Source organism: Tympanuchus pallidicinctus, unplaced genomic scaffold (genome assembly GCF_026119805.1).
Source record: "Tympanuchus pallidicinctus isolate F22 unplaced genomic scaffold, pur_lepc_1.0 scaffold24, whole genome shotgun sequence".
Lineage (NCBI taxonomy): Eukaryota > Metazoa > Chordata > Aves > Galliformes > Phasianidae > Tympanuchus > Tympanuchus pallidicinctus.
In genome coordinates this window covers 7,120,070-7,132,235 of record NW_026294741.1, presented here as the reverse complement: position 1 = coordinate 7,132,235, position 12,166 = coordinate 7,120,070, and the positions used below count along the sequence as shown (strand labels likewise).

Here is a 12,166-nt window from a genome sequence, read left to right as displayed (position 1 = left end):
AAGCTTTCCTGGGTGGCTGTAAAGCATATGGATTGATAGCAGCGCGTAGGGGAGTTAGATTAAAAATAAATCAATATTTAAGGTGCTCTTTATGGGATGAGAGATGGGGAAACAGAAATATGGTTTGCCACCAGGTAAGATTACTGTGGAAATAAATTCAAAACCAACCAACAAAACTCTAAGGACAACCCCAAATTAAATGCTTGTTTTGTTGGAATGAATGGGACTTTCCTTCTGCTCCACCACAACACAAGAACTACACTCATTTCTTTGCAGCTAGCTCACCTTCCTTACTTTGAAAGTCTCACTTCAGTGCACCCACTTTGAGCCTGCATGTGCTCAGAGCCCATTGGAGACAAGGAGGGAAGCAAAGCCAATCCTGGTATCAGAAATGTCAGCTCTCACAGTTGAGGCACTTCTCTGCTCTTCAGTCACCACCAGCTTCTCCAGTACCAATGCGTGAACTCTGAATCCTCACTCAACAGAACCGAGATACCTAAAACAGATGACAGAAACTCTTCCTTCTGGGTGTTTTTATTTTATTTTAAGCAGAATGTTTAAGTAAACGTTGAACAAAATTCTCAGAGCACAAATATTTGTGCCAGGTGTACCATCTTGTAGCACCTGGCTGGCCTCTGATGGCTGGTGATGGTTACAAAGGTCTTACATTCATCCACAGGGATTCCCAAAAGCATTTTACAAAATGTGCCATGGAATTTGTAGTTCTAATAAACATTTGTTTAGATATCTTCATATATACTGAATATAGACCATCAATTAACCAAACAAAAATGTAATAAGCAACTCACATGTATACAGTGCTTTCAGACTGGCACATGAGATCCTCCATGCCAATTTTGACATCAGAAATGTTTTACCCTGCTGCTTACAGCACTGAAGTTACACAGACATCTGTGGAAGCTGATGATGCACAGTTCCTCTGCAACAGAGGTACTCCTACATGCTCTTGGACACAACAAACAAAGCAGACTACTAGGTATTTCTGCTACAGTTAAAGCTGCTTTGAACAAGTGCAGGTAAAAATCAATGGAAAAAGAGCAATGTGAGAGCAGAGAAATCAAGTATTTTGAGGGAAGCTGCACCAGAAGACATTTCACTCCGTGGTATTATTTGTTCACTTGGAAGGGGCAAATCCCAGCTGACCAATACAGGAAAGAGAAAACTCACCCCACCTCAGCCCCATTTCTCAGACTTGTCCTGTGATAGCTTCAGCTCAGTGCTGTAGCACTAGCAACAATGAACAACAAATGTCCTGAATTGGAGGTTATGTTGAACCTAATTAAGGCATGGGAAACGTAGATAGGCAGCTTTTATCCACAGAGTTAATCCAAGAAGAATGAAGCCTGGCTTGTGGGATTAATAACCAAGGATTTACCTCCACAGGAACATCCAGTCACTTCTCCTTAGAAAGGTGCTCTGTGGAGCACAAGGGCTGTGCTGGCACCACCCTGCTGCCAACTCAACTTTTGAAACAGTCCAAGTCTGAGAGCATATTTCTGTATTATCCTGCGGCTTTAATACAACCTTTGAGATATACAGCCACTAAAACAAGTCTGGAAAGCACAAGTTCTATTTTTTTTTAATATATCTGTGCAAAAAAATTTCCAAACATTTAGAATAAAGTTCAATTGCATGCACACAGGTTGGAAGATAACCACTGGAATTCTATTAGTCAGACTTTTCTTACTTCCTTTACCCTTATCACTTTATGATTAAGCCAGGCTCCACCTCACCTTTACCTTTTGGTAAATTCCTCCTTTCTGCTTTAAGCACTTCCTGTTTTGAGCATTGCAGCTCTTCCTTCTCTGCAGTCCATGCTGTGCAAGCTTGAAGGAATCTTGGGTTCTACTGCCTAATAATTTTAGGGCTCCTAAGAAACAATAACAGTGCTGTGTTTGCATCGTTGACATAAAGAAGTTGAACGCAAACAACTTTTATTGAAGATTCACTTGTTCCATTTGGCCAAAAAAAAGGCTCTGATCAAGTTTTGCTCAGCATTTAATAGATGAAAGACAGCTGGACAGCACTGCCTAATGTCATGCAGTACCAGTTAGGGCAGTCAGTGGAGAACATGGCCAGACTGTTGATACAGGGAACCAACACAAAAGAAACACAGATGCTGGATGCAGAGCAGGGTAACCATGCTGCATCATGGCTGCACCGTATCTAAGCAAAAGTCAAGCACTGTTGTAACTTAAAATTAAAACCATTCTACTCTGCATTAACTCCATTGCAAAGCTCTTTCAAAGCTCCTGACAGACATTAATCAAAAGGCAGCAGGCATTGCCTCTATCATGGGACAAACAATGCCACAAGATCGAGTGCTACGTTGAAAACACAGACCAAGTGGCTCATTGTCAGGAGAGGGGGTGAACACAGACTCCTGTTTCTATTCTAACTATCCAACTCACCAAAGCTTTAACAGGCACTGCTTCCCTCTTCTGCTTTTGCAACAGCTCACGGCTTAACCTTTAAGCAGACTGCTCACAGATCACAGCGCTAGCAGCCCACCGCTGCCTTTTAGCCTCCAGGAAAACGTTCATTTAAGAGAGTTACCTTTCCTGCAGACAAAAGAGGGATCAGCGCAGAGCCTGTTCTCTCAGCTGTCACGCGTGGCCCTGCACGGCACCGCACACAGGTGTCTGTGCTCCCTCTGCCGACTGAAGCCGAAACCACGTCTGGCTCTGTACCCTCGTAGTCCTCTCCCAAGTGTTTCACACAAACAAAAATAATTGAAACTTAAATGACGTTTTCAGCCTGAAGCATCCAAAGACCAGAAACGCAGGTCACTGCTCCTCAATCTTGCTCTTTTAGCCTAGTGTGAAGCACTGGGCAAATTATAGTACATCCCTCAGCACCCATACAGAAATCATAACAAAGCTAGCCTGGATGAAAATTGTGATGACTTCAATCTAATCCTATAAGTGTTTTTAGATGCTTATATGAAATAGCCACATATGTGTTTCTTTTTAACAACGTGAGAGTATTCTGATAGCAACAACCTTCAGTCTTTCCAGCTACTTTCTCTTTGCAGTTTGTGACTTCCCTCACTTCTAGCAGCATAAATTACTTAAGCTGAGATTGAGACAGCATGCTGCTTATAATTGCATGTGACAACATCAAAACAAAACAAAACAAAACAGGGGAAGGTACTTCACAAAAATGTAAAGAGCAATTAGATTTAGTAAATAAAAGCACCCAGGTAACAGAGCAGGCATCTGTCACACTGCGTTTATCCAGGCTGCACTGGTGAGCTGCTGCTGCTCTGCAGCTAGTGGAGATGCTGACAAGAGAGGAAAGATCAGGCAGAGGATAGGGAAATAAACTCAGAGGTTTTGGTGTTTTGGCAGGGAACTCAGCCATAGTATTTAGGAACAAGTTTTAAGTGGTACACGTCCTCTCCCAGTTACGTTCTACAAAAAAGTGCATGAAGAGAAGGATGCTATGATGCTGCAAGAAAGACAAATTAATCCCACATATCCCAGCAGCATTCTCCCCTTTTTTTGCTTACTTTTTTTTGCCCCTTTAGAGGCCAAGCACAGCAGCTTCGCATGAATCCAGGCTTCCATCAGTCTGGGTGAAGATAAGCTAAGCCCAGGAAATACCCTAACATAGCAATGCCATATTTCATAAAGCACAAATCCAGCCCTCTTTCCAACCATCACTTTTTTCACTCCTGGTATTTGTAGACCTTTGCTTTATGCTTACAGTCTCAGTGAGCAGACGATAACTGTTGGTAGCATCAGAATTCATTCCACTCTCTCCATACTAACAGTATGAAAAGGAGAGAGCACAGGGAATAGCCTCAAAGCGCACTGCAGACTCCACGTTTTGCTGGCAGCAAGACCATCTGTGCTACGTGACCTACTTGTGGCTGCTGAACAACAGCACACTGCAATAGGAGGTGACAGCTTAAACTGGGACTGCAGGGCTGGTGTGGATGTGGAACAGCCGAAGGAACTTGGCATTTCTCTTTTCACTGTAGTTTAAGGTCTCAGCCCCCAGCGTTTCAAATATGCTGAATAACAAAATAATGGTAAATTAAGCTTACGGTTTGTTGTTTGGTCGGTTTTGTTTCTTTTTTTCACCCAAAGCAAAACCACCTGAATGTTCTGCATTTCTCCCCACCTTCCTCAAAGCATTACATGGAACTTTGTGACTTATCTGTAGCAAATATGCAGTACGCATGTACTTTTTGATAACGATTGCCTGAGGCTGTGCTTATTTCCCTTGCCTCGCAGGTTTGACGCCTCACCTCCCCCTTCATCATTTCATCACTGTAGCTCGTCACTGTTTTCAACTACTGCCTCTCCTCGAGCGACTCCACTGCCTTAAACTTCTTGCTCAAACTCAAAACAAAACTACTTTGCTTGCCACCAGCTGTAACATGCAAAACAGCAATTCTTTTGCCACAACTTCTGCATTTTACCAACTCCCTGACAAAACCTGTTGCACTGAGATTTAGTTTCCCTATAGGAGTTACAGTATGAGTTTGAGTGTAGACGAGATGAGAAGAACTTCCAGGTGGACTTTAAAGGCCTCATTCTCTACAGCAAACACCTGCAGCTGAGACATCCTTGCTCTTGGGACAACCACAGGATCACTGTTTTATTTCTCTCGTAGGATCTTCATTACTAGTAGAAGATGCTGTTTGAACACATCCAAGAATAGCACTCATCTTGCTAACTAGATTATCAGCAAAAAGCTGCTATCTGTACTGTATATTGGCTACAGATGCTTAGTAAGCTTTTTCTGCATATCTTTTGGGGCATGAAAGGACATCAGCAGGAATTTACTGAAATTCAGGGTCATTCTCCCTTCATGCAGTGTTGATTATACATCAAAAAAGTTCTGCTATTTCAGCACTGAAGTTGCAACTCAGTTTATCCTGGATGTATATCCAGTGATCTCAGGCTGACAATACCAACAGTTCACAATTTGGGACAGGTGATTGTCAAAGCTTTCAACTGAGGTATGCCTACCCACATACCCTACTAATACCATTGTACCCTCAATAAATACCTGCGCTATAAGCTACAGAACCACTGCGGATACGTGAGGAGTCACTGCCTACGCAGAGGGTGCAGTGCTTTGGAAGGCTAATCTGCAAACAAACACATATTGTAATCGGTTAGCAGAAGCACATCACAGAAATCTGTCATCAGGCACTCTGCATCAATTCTCACAAATAGTCTTTCAACCAGCCCTTATCAGCAGTAATCCTGCATGTACAGTGGGAGAATTAACCCTGGCCAGGAAAATTATATCTTATCCAGAGGCTGGTACTTCCTAAGAGCATAACAACTGTTTAATTTGGCAAGAAATCAAAGCATGACTCGTGTGCTGTACTGACAGGCTTTTATGACCAACAGTGCTGTATGCAGCTGCAATATTTTACTGCCTCACATCGGCTCCTGCTGAACACTGCAGCAAGTTATATCCGAAGGAAAAGAGCAACACAGTCAGCCTGAACGTCAGGACAGCAACGTATTCATGTGGTATTCGCATTACAAACGTTCTGAACGCTGGGGAAATAAAGCCAATTGCCCTGTCCTTGTACGCCACACGGTAACATCTTGATTTAATTTCCTAATTTAAGGAAGACGAGGTTAACCCACACTTATGTCAGGCCGCATAAAGCCCGCTGACCACTCACAAATCCCCTCTCAAACCCACGGCTCCCCGCAGAGCTCCGCCCTACGGCCTGCCTCCCCCACGCCCCACGAGGCGGGCCCGCAGCGCGGCCGTCCCTCACGGAGGCGGCGGGAAAGCGGGCCGGGCCTGCAGCCGCCGCGATGGAGGACGAGGAAGAAGTGGTGGAGGTCACGGAGGACGAGAAGGCCGGGCCCGCAACTGCTGAGAAGCGGGGGCCAGCCGACTCGCTGGGGTCCGCCCCTGCTGCCGGCGGCCATTACGAGCTGCCCTGGTAAGATGCGGTCCGAACCGCTTCCTCAGGAGAGAGCACGGGCGGCCGCGCGGAGCTGAGGGAAATGGAGCTGGGGGCGGGAAGAAAGGCCGAGCGGCGCGGCCATTGGTGCGGAGCGCGGTGGGGGGCGGGGCCTGGCATAGTGTAGCCTATGGAGAGAGTGGAGGGCGGGGCGTAGAGTGGCCTATGGCGGGGGTGAGTGGGCGGGGCGTGCCGTTGGCGGGAAGGCGGCTGTGCGCCCCGCGGGCTGCGCGCGGGGTTCCATCTTTTCCTTTAAAAAAGCGAAAATAAAATAACTTTCAGACAGTTTGTGCTGCAAAATGCTGCTCTTGGCATCCCTGCAGAGTTCGCATCAAAGACACCTCCTGTTATCTTTGTCCCATATTGTCTTAATGCCCCGTGTAATCTTAATCTCCTTTTCCAGCGGTGTAGGGCAGTGTTAAAGTTCAGTTAGATGTGCCTCAGTGCTTGGGTTTTATTTCTACAGGGTGGAAAAATACAGACCTCTGAAACTCTGTGAAGTAGTTGGAAACGAAGATACAGTGAGCAGGCTGGAGGTGTGTGGCTGTTGTTTGTTCATGGGTGAGATGAAAAAATGCCATTTTGCATCCATCCCCGGAGCAGAAACAGAACTTCCACGTTTCCGTCTCTGAACATTTGGACAAGAAATTTTCTGAATTTCTTTAGAAGTCACAAGTCTTAGGACAAATCTGATCAGTATTCCAAATAAATACGCCTTCTGTACTTGGGGTGCTGTGCAAATTGGCCACAGCTTAAATACAACTTTAAAAGTTGTGCCTTGTAGTAATATGGGGACTGACCTTTAACTGGAAGAAAGCATGGAAGCAGCAAGATTAAAAAAAAAATAATGAAAGCAGGAGAGAAGAGACACGGCAGCTCTTTCTTAAGGTTAAAATGGAATAGAACTGGAAACTTTGTTCCCTCTGTGTTCTTACACAGGTGTTTTGTTGTTGTTATTCTTTCCTAGGTCTTTGCAAAAGAAGGGAATGTCCCAAATATTATCATTGCGGTGAGTATTGCTGTGGCATTTGGCTGTGTCAGTCCCAGTCCAGAGATCCAGGCATGACCAGTGTAGATTTGCACTGTGGTACCACTGAAAGAGATGGTATGGTTGCAGAGCAGTATCTTCAGCAAAAGACACAGCAAGTAAACAACCTTCTGTTACTGAAATACTGAAAACTAACTCGGCTCTTGGGTGCCTATTGAAGCATGTCTTGTGCTTCTGTGCTGCTGGAGGCAGGATCCTGAGCTCAGGTCACTTCTAGCTGTGGCTGCAGCTGATTTTCATGAGTGGGGAGCATTGCAGAGACTACAGGTTAGGAAATGGCTTGGCACTCATCAGCAGTTGTATTTCCAGGGTCCCCCTGGAACGGGAAAAACCACCAGCATCCTCTGCTTGGCTCGTGCTCTGCTTGGCCCTGCATTAAAGGATGCTGTTTTGGAGCTGAATGCCTCAAATGACAGGTGAGAAGGAATAAGCCTTATCAAGCTTAATGAAGAAGCAAGTATCCATTTTTATTTTTAGTTGAACTCAGGCCAACTTGATAATATTACAGTAGGGCCCCTACTACTTTAATGTAGTTTTTCCAACTCAAAATTAGGCGATTTTTGGTGTCCAACTAGCACTGTAGGTATTATCACTTGATGTTTTATAAACTCGACAGGAACTGCCATGTAAAAAAATATAAACAGATGGAGGGCAGAATACATAGTAGTACTGTCTTCTCAAATTTACTTCAGAGTTATGTTTCCTGCGTTTGTGAAGATCCTCCTAATGAAAAGTGAATGAGTTATTTATAATGAACCCCTTCAGTGCTTAGGAAAAAAAAAGGGGAAGCGATAGAAATTAAGACTGTAAGGGCAGTTGGGAGTAACTGTAGGATAAGGATGTTAGGTGTGTAGAAGGCACTGACTCTTCTGCAGCAATCAGGCACTAAAGGCTGATTATATTTCCCAAATTCTGTAGCAGACACTGTTTTGAGGACATTTCACAGAGGGTTAGGAATGCAGTAGTTTATACCAGCCTTTTTAGTTCCATAGCTCTTCCACAAATCATGGCATAACATGCATATTCTAAACAGAACAAAAAAATAAAATCCTTTATTTTTGAAAGTAAGTCTTTGCTGGGACTGTTTAGGAAGGGATTCATGTTGTGCTAGCACAGCTTCACAATAATTGTCCTGGCACAGCTGACTGCTTACTTTTGAACGGAAATGAACAGTGCAAGAATGGGGAGCACAGGAGCAGTCCAGCCACTGTGGCTGCTGAATGAAAGCCATTATGGAATTTCACCCGACTGAACATAAATGACTTCAATTGTTGTTCCAGAGGCATTGATGTAGTGAGAAACAAAATCAAAATGTTTGCTCAGCAAAAGGTCACGCTTCCAAAGGGTCGGCACAAAATCATCATCCTCGATGAAGCTGACAGGTACACTGTTTTTTTTCTTGACCTTCTTTCTACTATGTGAAATGTTTTCTATCTGTCCTGCTGTCTTGGACGGTATGCGATGTTTTGAGCAGGCTATCAAAAAAGATTTGAGAGGAAATAAATGTGTATTAAACAGTACTCCTACAAGATTCCTCATACTAAGTTGTGATCATGGATTCAAAGGAAATGCTGAATATTGGGGTGAAGCACTTTGGGATTTAGCTCAGTGTAATCTTACCATCTTCCAGTTCACTGGCTGTTTTTCTCTGAAAAGAATCTAGCTTACATGGACTCTTAATTTCACTGGATAAAAACGGGACACTCTTCTCCTCCTGCATATAAATAGTAGTATTCTTAGCAGTACTCTTAAGTTTGATTTGATTTTACATGTTAACTTGATGGAGGTCTCAATAACTGGCTGAGGTTATGACTGCTGACTGGTTCATGTGCCTGCCAAAGTCTGAGGCTTGCCAATCAAAACTACCAGGTAATTTACAAAGCACTGTCCGATATCAGTAAACTCTAAAACTTGTATAAAAAATAGTCACTAGGCTGCAGCTTTAAGTCAGTGAAGGGTAAAATCTGTCCTAATTCCTTTTCTTCTTCAGCATGACAGATGGAGCACAGCAAGCACTGAGAAGAACAATGGAAATCTATTCCAAAACAACGCGCTTCGCTCTCGCGTGCAATGCCTCTGATAAAATCATAGGTAAAGCTCTGTTAGTGCCTGGGTGTTCTGGTCACATGCTCCCCATGCTGCTGGGTAACCTCCAAAGTAGTCCTCAGAACCACTTGGAGCCTGCTCAAACTGCAAGAAGCCACGGCACTTCAGGAAAATCAAGCCACCAAAACATCTCATGCTTTGTAAAACAGCTAATGAAGAGCACGTTTGCATAGCTGATGAACCTTCCAAACAGCTGTTTTTCATGAAAAGTGCTGTGCATGACTGCAGAGCGGATTTCTTCAGGCTTAATCACCATCCAGCTCTGCTACAGCTTAGATTTTTGGTGTATTGTTTACTAGACTTTGAGTCCCTTTTGTTGTCCTGCTTTCTGAAGCGCAATCTTGAAGTTTGCCTGTAGGTGAACACATTGTAGAGCTTCAATCTGTTCTTGTTTAGCAGTTAAAGTAGGATAAACATCTATATTCCAGGAAAACCAGGAGAACAAAAGAAATCATCCTTGATAGATGTAACACACTTGGGTTCAAATGAAGGACTGTGGTGCTTAAGCAGATGCTGTATTCACTCTGCTTTACGTGTTCTTAAAGTGACAAATCAAGGGTGGTTAAGAGCTTGGAAACGGACATTTTTTCTTCCCAAATGAAATGTTTTTATGTTTGTTGTTAAGAAATGCTAATTATGCATCTCTGTCCTCAGAGCCTATTCAGTCTCGGTGTGCAGTGCTGCGTTACACCAAACTGACAGATTCACAGATCCTTGCCAGGCTACTGAAAATTGTTGAAAAAGAGGATGTACCATATACAGATGATGGATTAGAAGCCATTATCTTCACAGCTCAAGGAGATATGAGACAGGTAAAAGAGGGAAGGCAGGGAAACAAAGCCTTCTGTTCGAGCAATTTTGAGTTGTGGCTCTCAAAGATTCATCTCTGGGGATATAAAGCAAAGGGGAAGTGACGTACAGCACAGGAATAACTAAACTGCTTGGTTTTGCAAGGTTTTAAAGCTCCTTAAAAGGGAATTGGTGGAAATCAGATACTGAATTTGTTGAGGAAAACAGTCTGCATGCATTTAGTCTGCTGCCTACTTGAAAACTGCGTATTTGGTGTCATTTCCCAAGAAGTGTATTTCATCCTGAGGGGTGCAGTCAGAAGCAGAGCACTTCACAGAATAACTGAAGTCTTTCTTTTCCTTTTTGCAGGCCTTAAACAACTTACAGTCCACGTATTCTGGATTTGGTTTCATAAACAGTGAAAACGTCTTTAAGGTCAGTAGTGCTGTGAAACAGTGCAGGTAAAAGTCCAACACTGTAACTGTGTGAGACCTGTCTTCAGATATACATGACTCTGATTGTGCTTTACCCCTTTGCAGACACTGATAGATGTAGCAGTGATGGCAATAATCAAAGAAGTGTGCCTGGCTTTTGAAAGGCAGGAAGTGCTTGCAGTCCCTGACAGCATGTCTAAGACTTTCTGCCTTTCCTGCTCTTTCAAAGCACGTGAATCACATAACTGCTGGGAAATTGCACACTGGTAACTTTTGAGTCTGTTACTTGAGTGCTCTCATGCAGTGCTATCGAGTCTACCACAGTAGGATTGTTATGTTATCAGAAGTGTCATACGGCTTAAAATGTAATTAATCTGTATTGTAAGACATTCTGATTCAATATTTGAACTGTATAAAAGCTTGGTGAGAACACTTGGGAGCTCAATTATGGGATGTTCTAGTATTTTGAAGTGTAATATTTGTTTGATACAGGTATGTGACGAGCCTCACCCTCTGCTTGTGAAAGAAATGATACAACACTGCATAAATGCAAATATTGATGAAGCATACAAGGTGGGTTTTGTGTGTTCTGTGTGTAGACACACCTTTCCTCTGCAGAACATCTGTTTGATCTGAAGAATTCAGTGTGCACTGCTTGCTCTTTATGAATAGGGCAAAACCATGCATCTGAATTGCTGAGTGAAATCTCTTCTTTACAGGAGTTTGTTCAGATGAATAACCCATCAAGCAAAAAAAACCACCCAAAAACAACAACCCAAGCAGTAATGAAATCACTCACTAAACAGAATCAGTGTTAAATTGTTTGATAAACAGCATGAGTAGTTTCACCAGTTGCACGTGCCTGCCTCAAAAATGGACTTGCTTGACTCAAATGATCGGTTTTGCAGATAAATGTGGGATTGTTCTTGCCTGCACAGATCCTTGCCCACCTGTGGAGACTTGGATACTCTCCAGAAGACGTGATTGGCAACATCTTCCGTGTGTGTAAAACCTTTCAAATGCCAGAATATCTGAAGCTGGAATTTATCAAGGTTAGTATCAAACTGCTTACTTATGGGGTCTTTTTGTCTGTTATAAAAAGAGGATGGGATTTTTATCGCAGGGCAAGCTCAGAGTTTTCTGCTTGCTGTTTGTTAGTGTAAAAAAACCGTATTTGTTATTACTGTTTTCTTTCTTACCCTGCATTATTAGTTTGTGAATAAGAGCACTTGACATTCAAGGTCTAACACCCCACAGAAGTGCCAGATGTCACTTCAGTGATCAACTTACAAAGAAAATGGCGAAACGAAAGTTCATTTAAGAAAAAAAACCTCGTTCTAATTAGTCTATGTGAGAATGCAATAGTCCATAGCCACAAATGGTTTTCTTAAGTTCAGACAAGTCTGAAGATAGTTTCTTAGGAGTGAGGGATATAGTGGAGCATCATCGGTCAGACCGTATGCAAACTGCAGGACAAAACAGAAGGTTTGGCATTGTTTTTCTCTCCAGGAAATTGGCTACACGCATATGAAGATAGCAGAAGGTGTGAACTCACTGCTACAAATGGCTGGACTGCTTGCCAGGCTGTGTCAGAAGACTGCAGCTCCTGCAGCAAGTTAGAAACCTGACTGAGCTGAAACCTGTGTTGTGGAAGGCGAAGGCCTGGTGTGTGAGGTCAGCAGCTGTGTTTGTCCTGAATTCTATCAGTCTGTTTTTGCTAAATCCCAGAACCAGGTTCTATCATCAAATTAACTTGCTTTTTTTTTTTTTTTTAATTTAGACAAATAAAGCTTTAAAATCTACTTTAACTCAAGCACTCTT

General features: G+C 43.1%; 1 protein-coding gene across 2 annotated transcripts; it reads left to right on the top strand.

The window, feature by feature from the left end:
• The first annotated feature begins 5,752 nt into the window (after window positions 1-5,752).
• On the top strand, window positions 5,753-12,158 carry RFC2 (replication factor C subunit 2). 2 transcript variants are annotated; one of them, XM_052688496.1, is made up of 11 exons: window positions 5,755-5,947; window positions 6,435-6,504; window positions 6,936-6,977; window positions 7,326-7,432; window positions 8,297-8,398; window positions 9,007-9,107; window positions 9,777-9,934; window positions 10,281-10,346; window positions 10,838-10,918; window positions 11,284-11,397; window positions 11,855-12,158. In XM_052688496.1, the coding sequence occupies exons 1-11, from the start codon at window positions 5,817-5,819 to the stop codon at window positions 11,963-11,965; spliced, it is 1,083 nt and encodes a 360-aa protein (XP_052544456.1). In that variant the 5' UTR covers window positions 5,755-5,816; the 3' UTR covers window positions 11,966-12,158. The 2 variants fall into 2 exon arrangements, with proteins under 2 accessions (XP_052544457.1, XP_052544456.1); XM_052688497.1 differs by lacking the exons at window positions 11,284-11,397; window positions 11,855-12,158 and adding an exon at window positions 11,065-11,253 and having other exon boundaries at window positions 5,753-5,947.
• Window positions 12,159-12,166: the final 8 nt, after the last annotated feature.